Source organism: Rhinolophus hipposideros (genome assembly GCF_964194185.1).
Source record: "Rhinolophus hipposideros genome assembly, chromosome: 8".
Classification (NCBI taxonomy): Eukaryota; Metazoa; Chordata; class Mammalia; order Chiroptera; family Rhinolophidae; genus Rhinolophus; species Rhinolophus hipposideros.
Genome location: NC_138054.1, coordinates 8,371,167 through 8,383,633, shown reverse-complemented (window position 1 = coordinate 8,383,633; position 12,467 = coordinate 8,371,167). Strand labels below are relative to the sequence as shown.

General features: G+C 48.7%; 1 protein-coding gene across 3 annotated transcripts in view; it reads right to left on the bottom strand.

Moving 5' to 3' along the window:
- The window catches only part of RREB1 (ras responsive element binding protein 1), a 128,616-nt gene that overhangs the window by 16,874 nt on the left and 99,275 nt on the right, over positions 1-12,467 (bottom strand). For all 3 annotated transcript variants that reach the window (XM_081056346.1, XM_081056344.1, XM_081056345.1), the window contains exons 9-10: positions 5,808-5,997; positions 1,284-4,200 (exon numbers count right to left, since the gene is read on the bottom strand). In XM_081056346.1, coding sequence (XP_080912472.1) covers positions 1,284-4,200; positions 5,808-5,997 — 3,107 coding nt within the window. The remainder of the gene's footprint in view (positions 1-1,283; positions 4,201-5,807; positions 5,998-12,467) is intronic.

Below are 12,467 nucleotides of genomic sequence, written 5' to 3'. Positions count from 1 at the left end.
CCTTCCTCCGTGGGCTTCTCCGAAGTATCAAGTGAGGACCAACCCTGAATGAAGCGTTTCCACCTGGGCGCACAACACAGCTCATCCCCATTTCCCACCACCACCCTCACCTCACCGGGCAAGCCTCCTAACCACCTAGACTTAGCAACTGAAAATACAGGCTGCCATCTAAATTTGAATTTCAGAGAGATACCAGATAATTTTTTATACCAAATACTGCATGAAAAACATGCACTAAAAACATACACTAAAATGTTGTTTGCTACTTATTTGAAATTCAGATTTAACTGGCATGCTGTATTTTATCTGGCACTCCTGTTACCATACAATTCTTTATTTGGTTTTAGGTCCTATCTATTAATATCTGGGTTTTCCAAATATTAGCTAAAGGTTACAGATCTTACCCAATTTCTCCTTAGTCCAACGATATGAACCCCGTATTAATATTCAGTAAATTAGAATTAAGAAGAGAGGTGTATGGTCATTTGAACAACAGAAGTACCTGGTATAAAATTATTTAAAGTATATTTCTTATCTTAAACTTCTCTTTAAAAATGAACATACAGAAACTAACATTTGAGAAATACTTTCGGGATATTGTTTTGGTAATTTAAGTCTGTTAATTAGAATATATTTATATTTGTGTGTTTCAATAGAACAGCTGACAATTTCAGTATAAAAACTTTTTTAAATTCTAAAACTATTCATCACTGATTTTTCACAATAAACAAAAGAAGATGCCACTACTTTAATGAACTGAAAGATAACTACAAAATTTGCAATATTTCCCTTTAGGAATACATGGCAGTCAAAAGAACTTCACGGAATGTTGAAAATTTTAAAAGCTGCCTTGAGAACACCAGGATGCAACTTCTCTTCCTAGTACTCTGGCCCAATACTTTGATACAAAGTTCCACTTCTCCCTGGCTGTCTCCCCTGGGTAACCAAGTGCATAATCTTGCTACCTTCTTCAGAAGGAATGGGGTGGATGGCAGTGAGTGATCCCATGGGCTTAGGACCATTTTTCAACCTAAAGACACCCACTTTTCACACTTCCCTTCACCAGCAGCCCTCAGAGGGCTCAGACAATAGGAGCAGGTCATTCTGGTTACCTGAGCACATGGCCCAACCCGGTAAGCCCCCTGCTTCCGAGACTGGGAATAGGGCCGTGGGAAAAATGTCCCGTGCTTTCAACCCCACCCCTCGCTCTCCCTCACCCTGGCCGGTGGCTGGCGAGTCTCCCTTCTGGGAAGCAGCACGCACAGCCTGGTGGGCCCTCTTACCAGTGTGTGTGAGCATGTGCCTCTGGAGGGAGCTAGCCCAAGGGAAGACACGGGGGCAGTGGGGACAGTTGATCTTCTGCAGGCAGTTGGCGTAGGAGTTCCGCTTGGCCCTCAGCAGCTTGTCTTCCGGGGGGCTGCCCTGCTCTTCATCACTGGGTCCGTTGTGTTCAGCGGGGGTGCTGGCCACCTCATCCTGGGCGCTGTCCTCCGTGGTCTGCAGAAATGGACTGAATTTGTTGGTGTCTGTGGTGGCCAGCATCTTCTCAATGCTGGCAAACTCCCCGCTGGAGTCCAGGTCCACCCCACCACTGCTGGCACGGGGGCGGCTCCTCAGCCCCCTTTTCCGGCCCCTCTTCTTTGACAAGCCAGCTGGTCCCTGCTCCGTGGGCGAGGCCGCCTCTGGACTGTTGGCAGCAGGGAGGGGGTTGCTGGGTTCTTTTGGGCTGGTGGTGTCGGTGGATGTGGTGGCAGCTTTGGGGATGGTGCCTCCTAAGCTGTCTGAAGCTGTGGTGTTACTGCTGGTGCTTGTGGGCCCTGGTTCAGCCACCTTGGTTTTCAGCAAGGTGGGGGCCGAGGACACGGATGAGATGATCTGGGCAATGGAGGCCAGTGGGGGTAGCTCTTCTGTCACGGGGGGCTTTGGCAAGAGCAGGGGGGGCTTGGGGCGCAGCGGCCGCAACAAGGCCGGACTGCTTATGAGGGTAGAGTTGCCCAAGAGGGAAGAGCTGTTGACAAGGGCTGATGAGTAAATGGGGACAGTAAGCTGGACGGAGCCCTGCAGGGGCTGAGCGTGGGCTTCCAGAGTGGTGGCTGTCAAGGCTGCTGCTGCAGGGGCCACAGGCTTTTCCAGGATCCCACTGGGGCCCAAGGTCACTGGCAGGGTAGGGCACGGTGGTGGACAGGGAGAGGGTACATCCCTGCTCTCGGCTTCCTGCTCAGGCTGCTTGGCTTCGCTGGGAGCAGCCAAATCCTTGTCTCCTCTCCTGAAGTTCTTGGGGATAGACAGGTCGATGGGCTCCATGGAGTAGTCATAGGGGGCCGAGGAAGAGGGGCTTAGGAACAAGGCCGCGTTTTCCTGCTTCACTTGGACCAGGGCCAGGCCCTTCTGGGAGAAGTCCAAGGGCTCATTGAAGTCCACTGCGAAGTTGCTAGTGGGCTCCAACTTGACTGAGACGTGAGGCAGTGGCGGCTGGGTGGGGCCCCCATGAAGATAGCCATTCTGGGACTCCAGGAAGTTGGCAAGGGGTTTGCGCTCGCCAAAAGCCCCGGCCCCCTCCTCCATCCTCCCTGAGGCCTCAGCCACGGGGGCCTCCTTGGGGCCCAGGCTATCAGCTGCCAGGATGTAGTTCTCGATGTCGTGCTCGGGCACATGCAGGTGCTGCTTAAGGATGTGATGGATGCAGTTGCGCTTGGCCGAGAAGGCAGCGCTGCACTCCTTGCACTCGAAAGGCTTGCGGCCCTTGGGGCAGCCGCCCAGGCCACGGCCGCAGTGCGTGCGCATGTGGATGCGCAGGGCGCGGTAGTGCTTCAGGTCCTCGCCGCACAGCCGGCACACCGTGTCCGGGGAGCAGAAGGCGTCCACCATCTCGGCCGCGCTGCTGGTCACGTACTCGATGTTCTTCTCAATGTCCTTGCGGGTGGCTTTGAGGTGCTTCTTGCGCAGGTGCCGCTCGCAGTTGGCCTTGACCGTGAAGGGGTAGTGACAGATCTTGCAGATGTAGGGCCGCTCACCACTGTGCGTGCGCAGGTGGCGGATGAGCGCGGCCTTGTCGGCAGCGATGTAGTCGCAGATGTTGCACTGGTAAGGCGAGATGCCCAGGTGGGAGCGCACGTGCGCACGCAGGACCCCGGAAAAGGCAAACACCTGGTTGCAAAAGCGGCAGGGGTAGAGCACCTTGCGCATGGCCGGTGATTTCTTGCTGCTGGGGCCTGTCATGATGGCTTTGAGGTCCCCCTCCGTTATCTCCTGCTTGATCTTGGCCTCCATGTTCAGGGGCAACAGGGCCTCGATGATGCTGTCCTGCTCTAGCTGCGTCTTCATCTCGGCCTGGCCTGGCAGATCCACCCGCGGCTGCTGCAGGAAGAGCTGCATGGCCGTGTTTGGCTGGGCCCCGGACCTGGTCTGCAGCAGGTGGGTGCTGGAGGCCACTTCCACGGAGCCTTTGAGGAGCTTCAAGGGCGGCGGGGGCAGGCTGGGGCTAATGCAGCCCGGGGAGGCCTGCTGGGCATTGATGAGAGGGGGGGGCGTGGAGGTGGCCACCACCGTCCGTGGTGTGACCAGGGGCTTTGGCTTCAGAGGGGGCATGTGTTTGAAAATCGCCTGTAGAGGGGCCGCAGGGGCCTTGGAGAGAGGCGGAAGACTGATTTGAGGGGGCGCTGAGGCTGCCATCTTCAGGATCTGCTGGATGTCGGCCAGCTCGATGGCAGACTCCCCAGAGATGGGCTTGACCACAATACTACTGTCGGGCTGGATGATGAAGCCCTTCTGGAAGGGCTGCAGGGACAGGTGCTTCATGCCCTCCTTGGTAGCCGGGAGCACTGTGAGAGAACCGCCCAGGGAAGCAGCTTCGAAAGGAGACAGACTCAGCATGTTGGTGCAGCCAGGGTCCTGAGGTAGCTGACACTTGAGTGTCTGGAGCTGTATTGCTTGGTTGTCGTCCGGCAGGGGCGCCTCGGCCGGAACAGGCCTGCCGTCTTTGGTGTGCTGCAGGCCCAGCAATGCCAGGAAGACCTTCTGCTCCAGGGCATCGCCAGACAGGCTCTTGGCCTGCAGTCTTTCCCGTCCCTGGTCCGCAGCGACGTGAGTCGGCTTGTGTAGGGCGAGCGAGGAGAGCATGGGGAACGCCTTGTCGCAGATGTCACAGACGAAACGGTGCTGCTCGCTGATGCACCTTCGCAAGTTTGTTTCACACCAGGCCTGCACGGAAGCCAGGTCAGCAAAAGCAAAGAAATACAGAGGAGGATTTAAAAATCATCACTAAAGTGAGATGCAGAAAGTTTAGACAACTGCCCAGTACCCAGCCTTTGTCCATAACATATAAGGAGCTGACCTTTCCTTGCTTGCTAACTCCTGGACTGAATAAGGAAAACCATAAAGCATCTTAAGAATCAGGTTTGCTTGATGAAGGACCAACTCCCAGGGTATCTCGGCAGAGAAGCATGAAGTATGGTTAAGTAATAACACCACGAAGGTAGGGTTTGCTTTTTAAAAATGTGTACCCTGCAACACTAACTGATGGGGACTACCTACCCGCCATCAGCTACTTCTGTTGTATCTGAAAAGAGGGCACTGCCTGAGAAGGGGCATGCAGCGGGTGCACCATCTGGGCGTTATATGCGTGTACACACGGAGGCCTACATATGGGTGTATACACATGCAATACTTAGGCATCTGAAGAATTTCACTGTTGATACCTTCTATTTCAATTTTTAAAAATTGGAAAAAAATAGTTTGAAAGTAGTTTTAGCAGGTGCTTATAAGTAGAGAACAAATATGGCTCAGGTTAATAATAACCCAAAACATTTTAAATAAAAACTACAATACTGAAAATATTTAGCTGTAAGGCCAATTAAAGCTATAATATAATTAAATAAATATTTTTAAAAAATACAAATTCAATTCTGATAGGGCTGGGTGGAGGTGGAAAACAATTCACAACTTTAAATCCAAATGCCCCAAGAATGGGCAGAAGTACTGATGAGCTAGACTCAGGTGCAAGTATGAAATTCAACACAAAATAAAAGGTCATCTACACCTCTCAACCCAACAGCCAATGAAGACTAAAAGGGCCAACCTGAATTTCAAAAGAAAAGTGGTTATTTAAAAAGAAAAAGAAAAAAAAAAGGGGCTGGCCTGGTGGCTCAGGTGGTTGCAGCACCCTGCTCCTAGCAGAGGTCGCCAGTCCGATTCCTACATGGGCCACGGCGCTGCGCCCTCTTACAGCTAAGATTGTGAACAAGTGCTTGCTGGAGCTGGGCTACCGTGAGCAGCCGGAGGTTGGCGTGAGCTGCCGCAGGCTGCTGCGTGCTGCCGTGGGCTACCGTGTGCGGCCATGAGCGACTGGTGGCCAGCATGAGTGGCCTGCAGCCAGTGAGTGGCTGGCAGTCAGCGTGACTGGCCGGCAACCATCGTGAGCTGCCGTGTGCTGCCATGAGCAGCCGGCAGCCAGCATGCATTGTGAGCGGCCGGCAGCCATCGTGAGCGGCTGGTGAGAGCTGCTGTGAGTGGCTGACTAGTGACCGGCAGCGGAATGCCTCAGTGGGGTGGGGGAGGGGGCTGTAAGGCTCATAACACCAGCATGGGCCAGGCAGCTGTGTCCTACACAACTAGACTGAGAAACAACGGCTTCAACTGGAGTGGGCGGGGAAAGCAGAAAAAGGGGAAAAAAAACCCAAAAAAACCAAAAACAAAAATCCCAATGGACAACACTTTAATTAAGCAAAGGAAACATCAGGGTAAGGAAGTTTAGTCCATCTATGCAGACTGTGAAGGTAGCTTCCAGTTCTCCTGGTTGGTCAGCATACCTGAGAAATCCAAGGAAACTTCCTACAGGAGAAGTCAGTGAATCCTAAGTCATGGAAGCCAGCAGGAATGGAAGGGTTGTTCTGGATGAAAGGCCTTCCCATTGCGTCTCTGGGAAGCTGTTTGTGGACAAGCGCATTGTGGCGTAGCAATCCTCGATGTGTCCGAAAGGTGACACAGCAAATGTCACATCTGAGAGACGAAAGGGACAGGATATAAGGAGGCTGCCAGGTCAGAATTTCCACTTGTCCATTAGTCTTATTATATTTTTTTGTCACTTCATTTATAAATGAAAATAAAATGATGTAATAAATCATTATAATAAAAATATATGACATCAAGAAAACAGTCTGTTCGCAGTCAGCAACAAAACTCTTTCCTTTAAAAATGGATGTTCTAGCAACTTCTGGATATCCAATCTCTGCGCAAGTGCGTACGAGATGATAGCCAGTGCCACAGGCCTACTTGTTCTTCCCGGAATGACATCACATGGAGCGATCATTTCAGGTTTTCTCCCTCCCTCTGCTCACTGGGTTCTAAGTGTCAAAAGAGTTTAAAAGCCAAAAGCACACATTTACACAGCATCTACAGTAATGACATCAGCACCCCTGGTATCTGATCAGGATAAAACAATAAGCAAATTCTCCACCTGAAGTAGTAGCATGCAACAGTGAGTATGTATTCAGTTCTGATAGTGTTACCATCAGCATCTGAACAATAGCCACGGCTGCTACCCACTGAGACCATGCAGCATGAGGACATCCCGTGAGGCAAAGCGCCTGGCCCTGGTATCCTGGCGGGCAGGTATCCTGACCCTCACCTTACAGACGAAAACACTGAGGCTCACGTCACTCAGCCAGTAGGAAGCAAAGACAAAATGTGAGTCCTATTCATACTCCCACCCTCACCTATCACCAGGATGCCTCCCTTTTCTAGAAAGAGACCCCATAAATGCAGTCCCTCTAAAGATCATCATGTTTCACTTTAGGGAGGACATGCTCCTTCACCTCCTTCCCCAGGACACTGTGTCCTGGGCCACACAGATGTGGAATAAACTCCACTTGTCACATCAGTGTTGTCTTCTAGGTCTGTGCTGAGAACCACCATCTTGAAAGCCATACAATCATTAGGATATTACCAATGTCCCCTCGACGGGCACCGTTACAGTAGCCACGAGCCACATGTGGCAGATCAAATTTCAAGTTTCCTCAGTCGCGTTAGCCTCATTTCACGGGCTCCACTGTGTCAGGCAGTGCAGACTAGCACGTTTCCATGGCCCCCGTGCCCTGTGCCAAGCATCATTCCAGTATTGACACATACAAGCGCACCTGACGCTCCCCAAACCTCTAAGGCAGGTCCTACTCTTGTTTTATATAGAGAGAACTTGGGCGCAGAGGGGTAAAGCAACCTGCTCAAGTTCACACTGCACACACCTTACTGGAAACTTTTTCTGCTTTGAAATTCTTCTCTGGAAATAAAGAGATAACGAAATCACCTGTGAAGCAGCTGAGCTCATTTTCATCTGGTGATGAAAGAAAGAAGTGCCAAGTATGTGCAACTCTGCTCCCCTTACTATGGGCCAACGAGGCCCTGCCGTGTATCTGCCTCTCCCATCTCCACTGCTAACGCGGCCCCATCTTGCCATCAACGCTCCTGTCATCATTCAATTACACGTAGTATACCAGGTTCCTCCGAGCCACTCAAAACGCAAAACTGCTTTTGAGGGAATTATGCTGAAGCTCACCCACTGTGATAGAGGCTCCAGGGACGAGATAGCTTCAGAGAGCCCCAAACACCTTTAGGTAATCGAAGTTCTCCCAGCCAGGGGCCCAGACAGTGCAGCTTCCCTCCCTCTCCTGGCCCTGCTCCCTGGCAATCCCTTGCATGTAGGCCGTGCTCTGGGGGAATGAACCCCAAACCATAGGAAACATTCCCTGCCAAAAGTACCAGAGGGCTATGAGACAGGTAGGTAGGGAAGAAGAATGGCTGCAGCCACTCTGGGGGAGACTCTCTTTCTGGCGGAAACATTCAAGTTCCACACACATTCTCGGAGGCGGTGGGGGCTGCCACCCTTGGAGCCTCACGGCTGCTCTGTCCTACTGCCCTTGTTGAGTGCTCTTTCTCTTTTAGCACCCCGACTTTAGTCCTCCCACGCTCAAGTTCAACCGCACACTTCTCGTGCTCACCAACCAATCACCACACCATCAGTCAGCTGAAAGCTCTGTACTGAATTCAAAGGACAAGAGACACATCCGAATTGGGGAAATTTAACACTAACCAGATATTAGATGATATTAAGACATTACTGTTAATGTTTTAGTTATGGTCATATGTTGGCCACACTTTTTTAAAAAGTCCCTTTCCTTTATAGATATATAATGAAATATTTATAAATGAAATGTGTTGCCTGGGATTTGTTTTGAAATCTGGGGCAGGGAAGAGATGAAACACATTTGGCCGAACTGATAATTCCTGAAACTGGGTGATGAGTGTATGGCAGGTCATTAGACTATTCTCTCTACTTCTGCGTATGGTTGAAATATTCCTTAATACAGCTAAAAGAAATATCTCATTACAAACGGCTAATGAGAGTGGGCTGACTTTTGCCTCTTTCTTCAAGTTTCAACAATGTCCACTATTTCCTGCAGGTCTGTGTGTGGGGTGTGTGTGTGTGTGAGGAGGCTCAACTTATAAAAACTCTAAAAGACAAGCCTCTACACCGAGTCTCATCGTGGCACAGGTAAAGTGAAGGAGCCCATTTCTCCAGCAAATGTACTGGACAATCAGAACCTCTGGGGAAAAGTGGAGGGGCCAGGGGTCAGGAAGGCCCCCCATCGTGGGATTCACAGGCTGGCAGTGAGCCACCTAGGATAGGATGGACTGGGGGGGCGAGCCTGTAGCCCACCTAGGGTGGTACTTTACGAACCAGAGCTACTTCAGATTTTCTTTCTCCCTTCCCCTCTGTCCTGTCTGGGGCATGAGCGGATGAGGTTTGGGGAGCTGTGGGAGATGGACGCGGTGTGTGCCTTCCCTAGAAGGTGAGACTAAGAGAAGGCGGTAAGGAAGACTGGGGCGGGGGCAAGGCGGTAGAGAGCTGTCTCCCATTCGTCCTACAGACATCTTCCACTGGAAGTCTACACTAACTCATACTTCTCGGATTCTAATTAGCAGTGCATATATACATTTTGCGTAGAACATTGGCAGAGTGTTTCAAATGAATGCTTACCAGTGCCAGGCACTGTCCTGGCTGCTGGCACGTTTCAACCAATACTGAGACGCATTTCATCCTGATGGCGCAGTGAGACAAACAGCATTAGTAAGAATCAATGACAGTGCGATCGTTCACTCACACCCAAAGGGGAAGGCCTGTCCTAGCCCACCTTTTCCCTGTGAAGACAGCAGGGCTTACTTTGCCTTGGAGGGAGGGGCTAGTTAATTAAAGTCAGGTAAAGGGGAGAGGGTACTCAGAATTCATGCACACCTTAAGTATTTTACTTAACCTATACAGTTAAATAAACACAGGTGATCCTTACGGTTTGTGGGTTCTGTATTTGTGAGTTTGCCTATTTGTTAAAATTTACTTGTAACCCCAAATCAGTACCCACAGTACTTTCTTGGTTACTCACGGACATGCACAGCATGGGGAAAACCTGAGCTGCCCTATGCACACACGCCCAGCTGAGGTCACACAAGGAGACGCTCTGCCTTCTCTTGTCAGCTCTCATGCTGTAAACAAGTATCTTTCGCAGTCTATTTAGTGCCACACTTCTATATGATGCCACAGTCTATTTACTGCTTTGTGTTGGTGGCTTCACTGTTTGAAATGGTCTCAAGCGTAGTGCTGACGTGCGGCCTAGCGTTCGTAGGTGTAAGAAGGCTGTGATGTGCCTTCTGGAGAACAGACGCGTGTTCGATGAGCTTCGTTTGGGCATGAGCTGCAGTGCTGTTGGTCATGAGCTTAATGTTAATGAATCGATAGTATTTATTAACCAAGGCGCCTTTAAACAGAAACATAGGAAACAAGGTGATGAGCTGATGAGCATGCTGTGACCCTGTGTTTCCCCGGGAACAATGGCCCAGCAGTCGGTGTTCACGGTGGCTTTATGGAACACGACTACTGTGTCTGACAAGATTTGGCTGGACAGCCACCTGCCCACTCACAGGGTCACTGTCATTGCATGAATCATACTCATAACATCTTTGTTTTCCAGTTTTAGATCCTTTAAGGTAGAGCAAGAACCTAGACTTTTATAAACCAAACTAAATCAGAATCTTAGGGTTTTATGATTATCTCTCTCAACTGTTCATAGGCATCTTGTCCATCCTCAATTTTTTTTTTTAAATAATAAATTTTACTGGGGATTTTGGGCAACAGTGTGTTTCTCCAGGGCCCATCAGCTCCAAGTTGCTATGTAGTTGTGGAGGGCGCAGCTCAGCTGCAAGTCTAGTCACCGTTTTCAATCTTAGTTGCAGGGGGCGCAGCCCACCACCCCATGCGGGAACTGAACCCACAACTTTGTTGTTGAGAGCTTGCGCTCTAACCAACTGAGCCATACGGCTGCCCCTTGCCCACCCTCAATTTGACAGCAAAAAACAAACAAACAAACAAAAAAACCCTGAAAAAACAAACAAACAAACAAAAAACCTGTCCAATTTGGACTATAAACAAGTCTTCCCAATTTAGTTTTCAGAGACTATTCTTTAAAAAAAAAAAAACAAAACAGTATCTCATTGGCTTAATGAAATTATAGCAAATGATTACAAGTGTCACTGACATAAACAGGTTGGGAAGAAATAATACGGATTTTTGGTAGCAGGTAAGTGAGTTGTAAAAAGTGAGCAGGCAATCCCTCTCCTGGGTATCTACCCAAAGAATTTGAAATCATTTATACATAAAGACACGTGTGCTCCAATGTTCACTGCAGCTTCATTTATGGTGGCCAAGACATGGAAACAACCAAAATGTCCTTCGATAGATAAATGGATAAAGAAGTTGTGGTATATATACACAATGGAATACTATTCGGCGTTAAGGAAAGATGATGTAGGAACATTTGTGACCAACATGGATGGATCTTGAGAGTATAATGCTAAGCGAAATAAGTCAGACAGAAAAAGCAGAGAACCCTATGATTTCAGTGATATGTGGTATATAAACCAAAAACAACAAAAGAACAAGACAAATGAGAAACAAAAACTCATAGACACAGACAATAGTTTAGTGGTTACCAGAGGGTAAGGGGGGTGGGGGGATGGAGATGAAGGTAAGGGGGATCAAATATATGGTGATGGAAGGAGAACTGACTCTGGGTGGTGAACACACAGTGGGATTTATAGATGATGTAATACAGAATTGTACACCTGAAATTATGTAATTTCATTAACAATTGCCACCCCAAAAAATAAATTAAAAAAAAAAAAAAAGTGAGCAGGTAGACCTGAGAAGTGGACTGCAAACTTTGGGAACTGTACTTGTAATTAAAACATTTTCGAGCATGAGTCCTTGTATTTGATGATTAATTGAGAAATGTGTATTGTATCTGATAAGTATTTATATACACACACATATCTGCACACACATATAATATGCCAGGTATATTATAAAATGTGAAAATAGAAATTTTTAAAGGGCAAGATAAACAGAAAGTTGTTACTTTTTTTGTATCCCCCAGAGTTCTTTCTGAACACCCTCCCCTTTGAGACAAGGGCACAGCCTATTGGCCATAAGAACTCAGTGTGAGGGGCATCATAAACAGGTTTTATAGAAACAACGCAGAGTCTCGCCTAATAATCAGAATTTGCTGTACTCCTACTGTAGCAATTAATGTTTAACATCATGTTTCCATCACTTATTTCTAAACGTCCAGCTCCTCCTTTATCCGCTAGTTCGGCTGCAATTCCCTCCTGTTTTTGGCATTTAGGACAGCGTCACACTGATGAGGTGCTCAGGAAACACATGGCAGAACGAACCAGCGCCCAGCCCAAACCCGTGTCCTCTGTGGGAGGCAGTTGTGGAGCAATGTGGGGACGGGCCCGGGCACCAGAGGCACTGGAGGGCAAGCTCAGATTGCGTGACCTTACATGACTTATTTCATTTGCATTTCAGCTGCCTGCGATGTAAAAGTTCCCAAACATGCATGAACTAAGAATCCCCTCATGACCTGTTAAGAAACCAGAACCCAAGTAACTAGAGAATGGGCCCCGAAATCTGCATGTGAACAAGCAGACCAGGTGAGTCATAGTTAGACAAGTCTGGAAAACAAATTATAGTGACAAGTGAGAGGATCTCGACTCTATAAACACCTTCAGTTTACAAGCCTGTGGGAGGTCCTTATCCTTCCTTCTCTGAGCCTGTGTTCTTTCTCATCTACAACATGGGGATTTTGTGAGTTACTGTGAATAACAACAGACAACAAAATGCTTGGAAAACTGCACGGTGCTATTCCAAATGCAGGAAAATGGAATTTTAATTTCAAAAGGATGCGTTCTTTCTTTTCACTCTCAAGAACTTCCCAATGGTCTCTACCTCTATCTAGTGTTTAATCTTGAGACTTGTGGGGAGAAACGTGTGTTCCTCCTGGTAAACCCTCTGTCCTACATACAACATCTGCTTCCTCACCACCCCCACCACGCCTTCTGGAGCCACAGCTCACCAAGAGAAG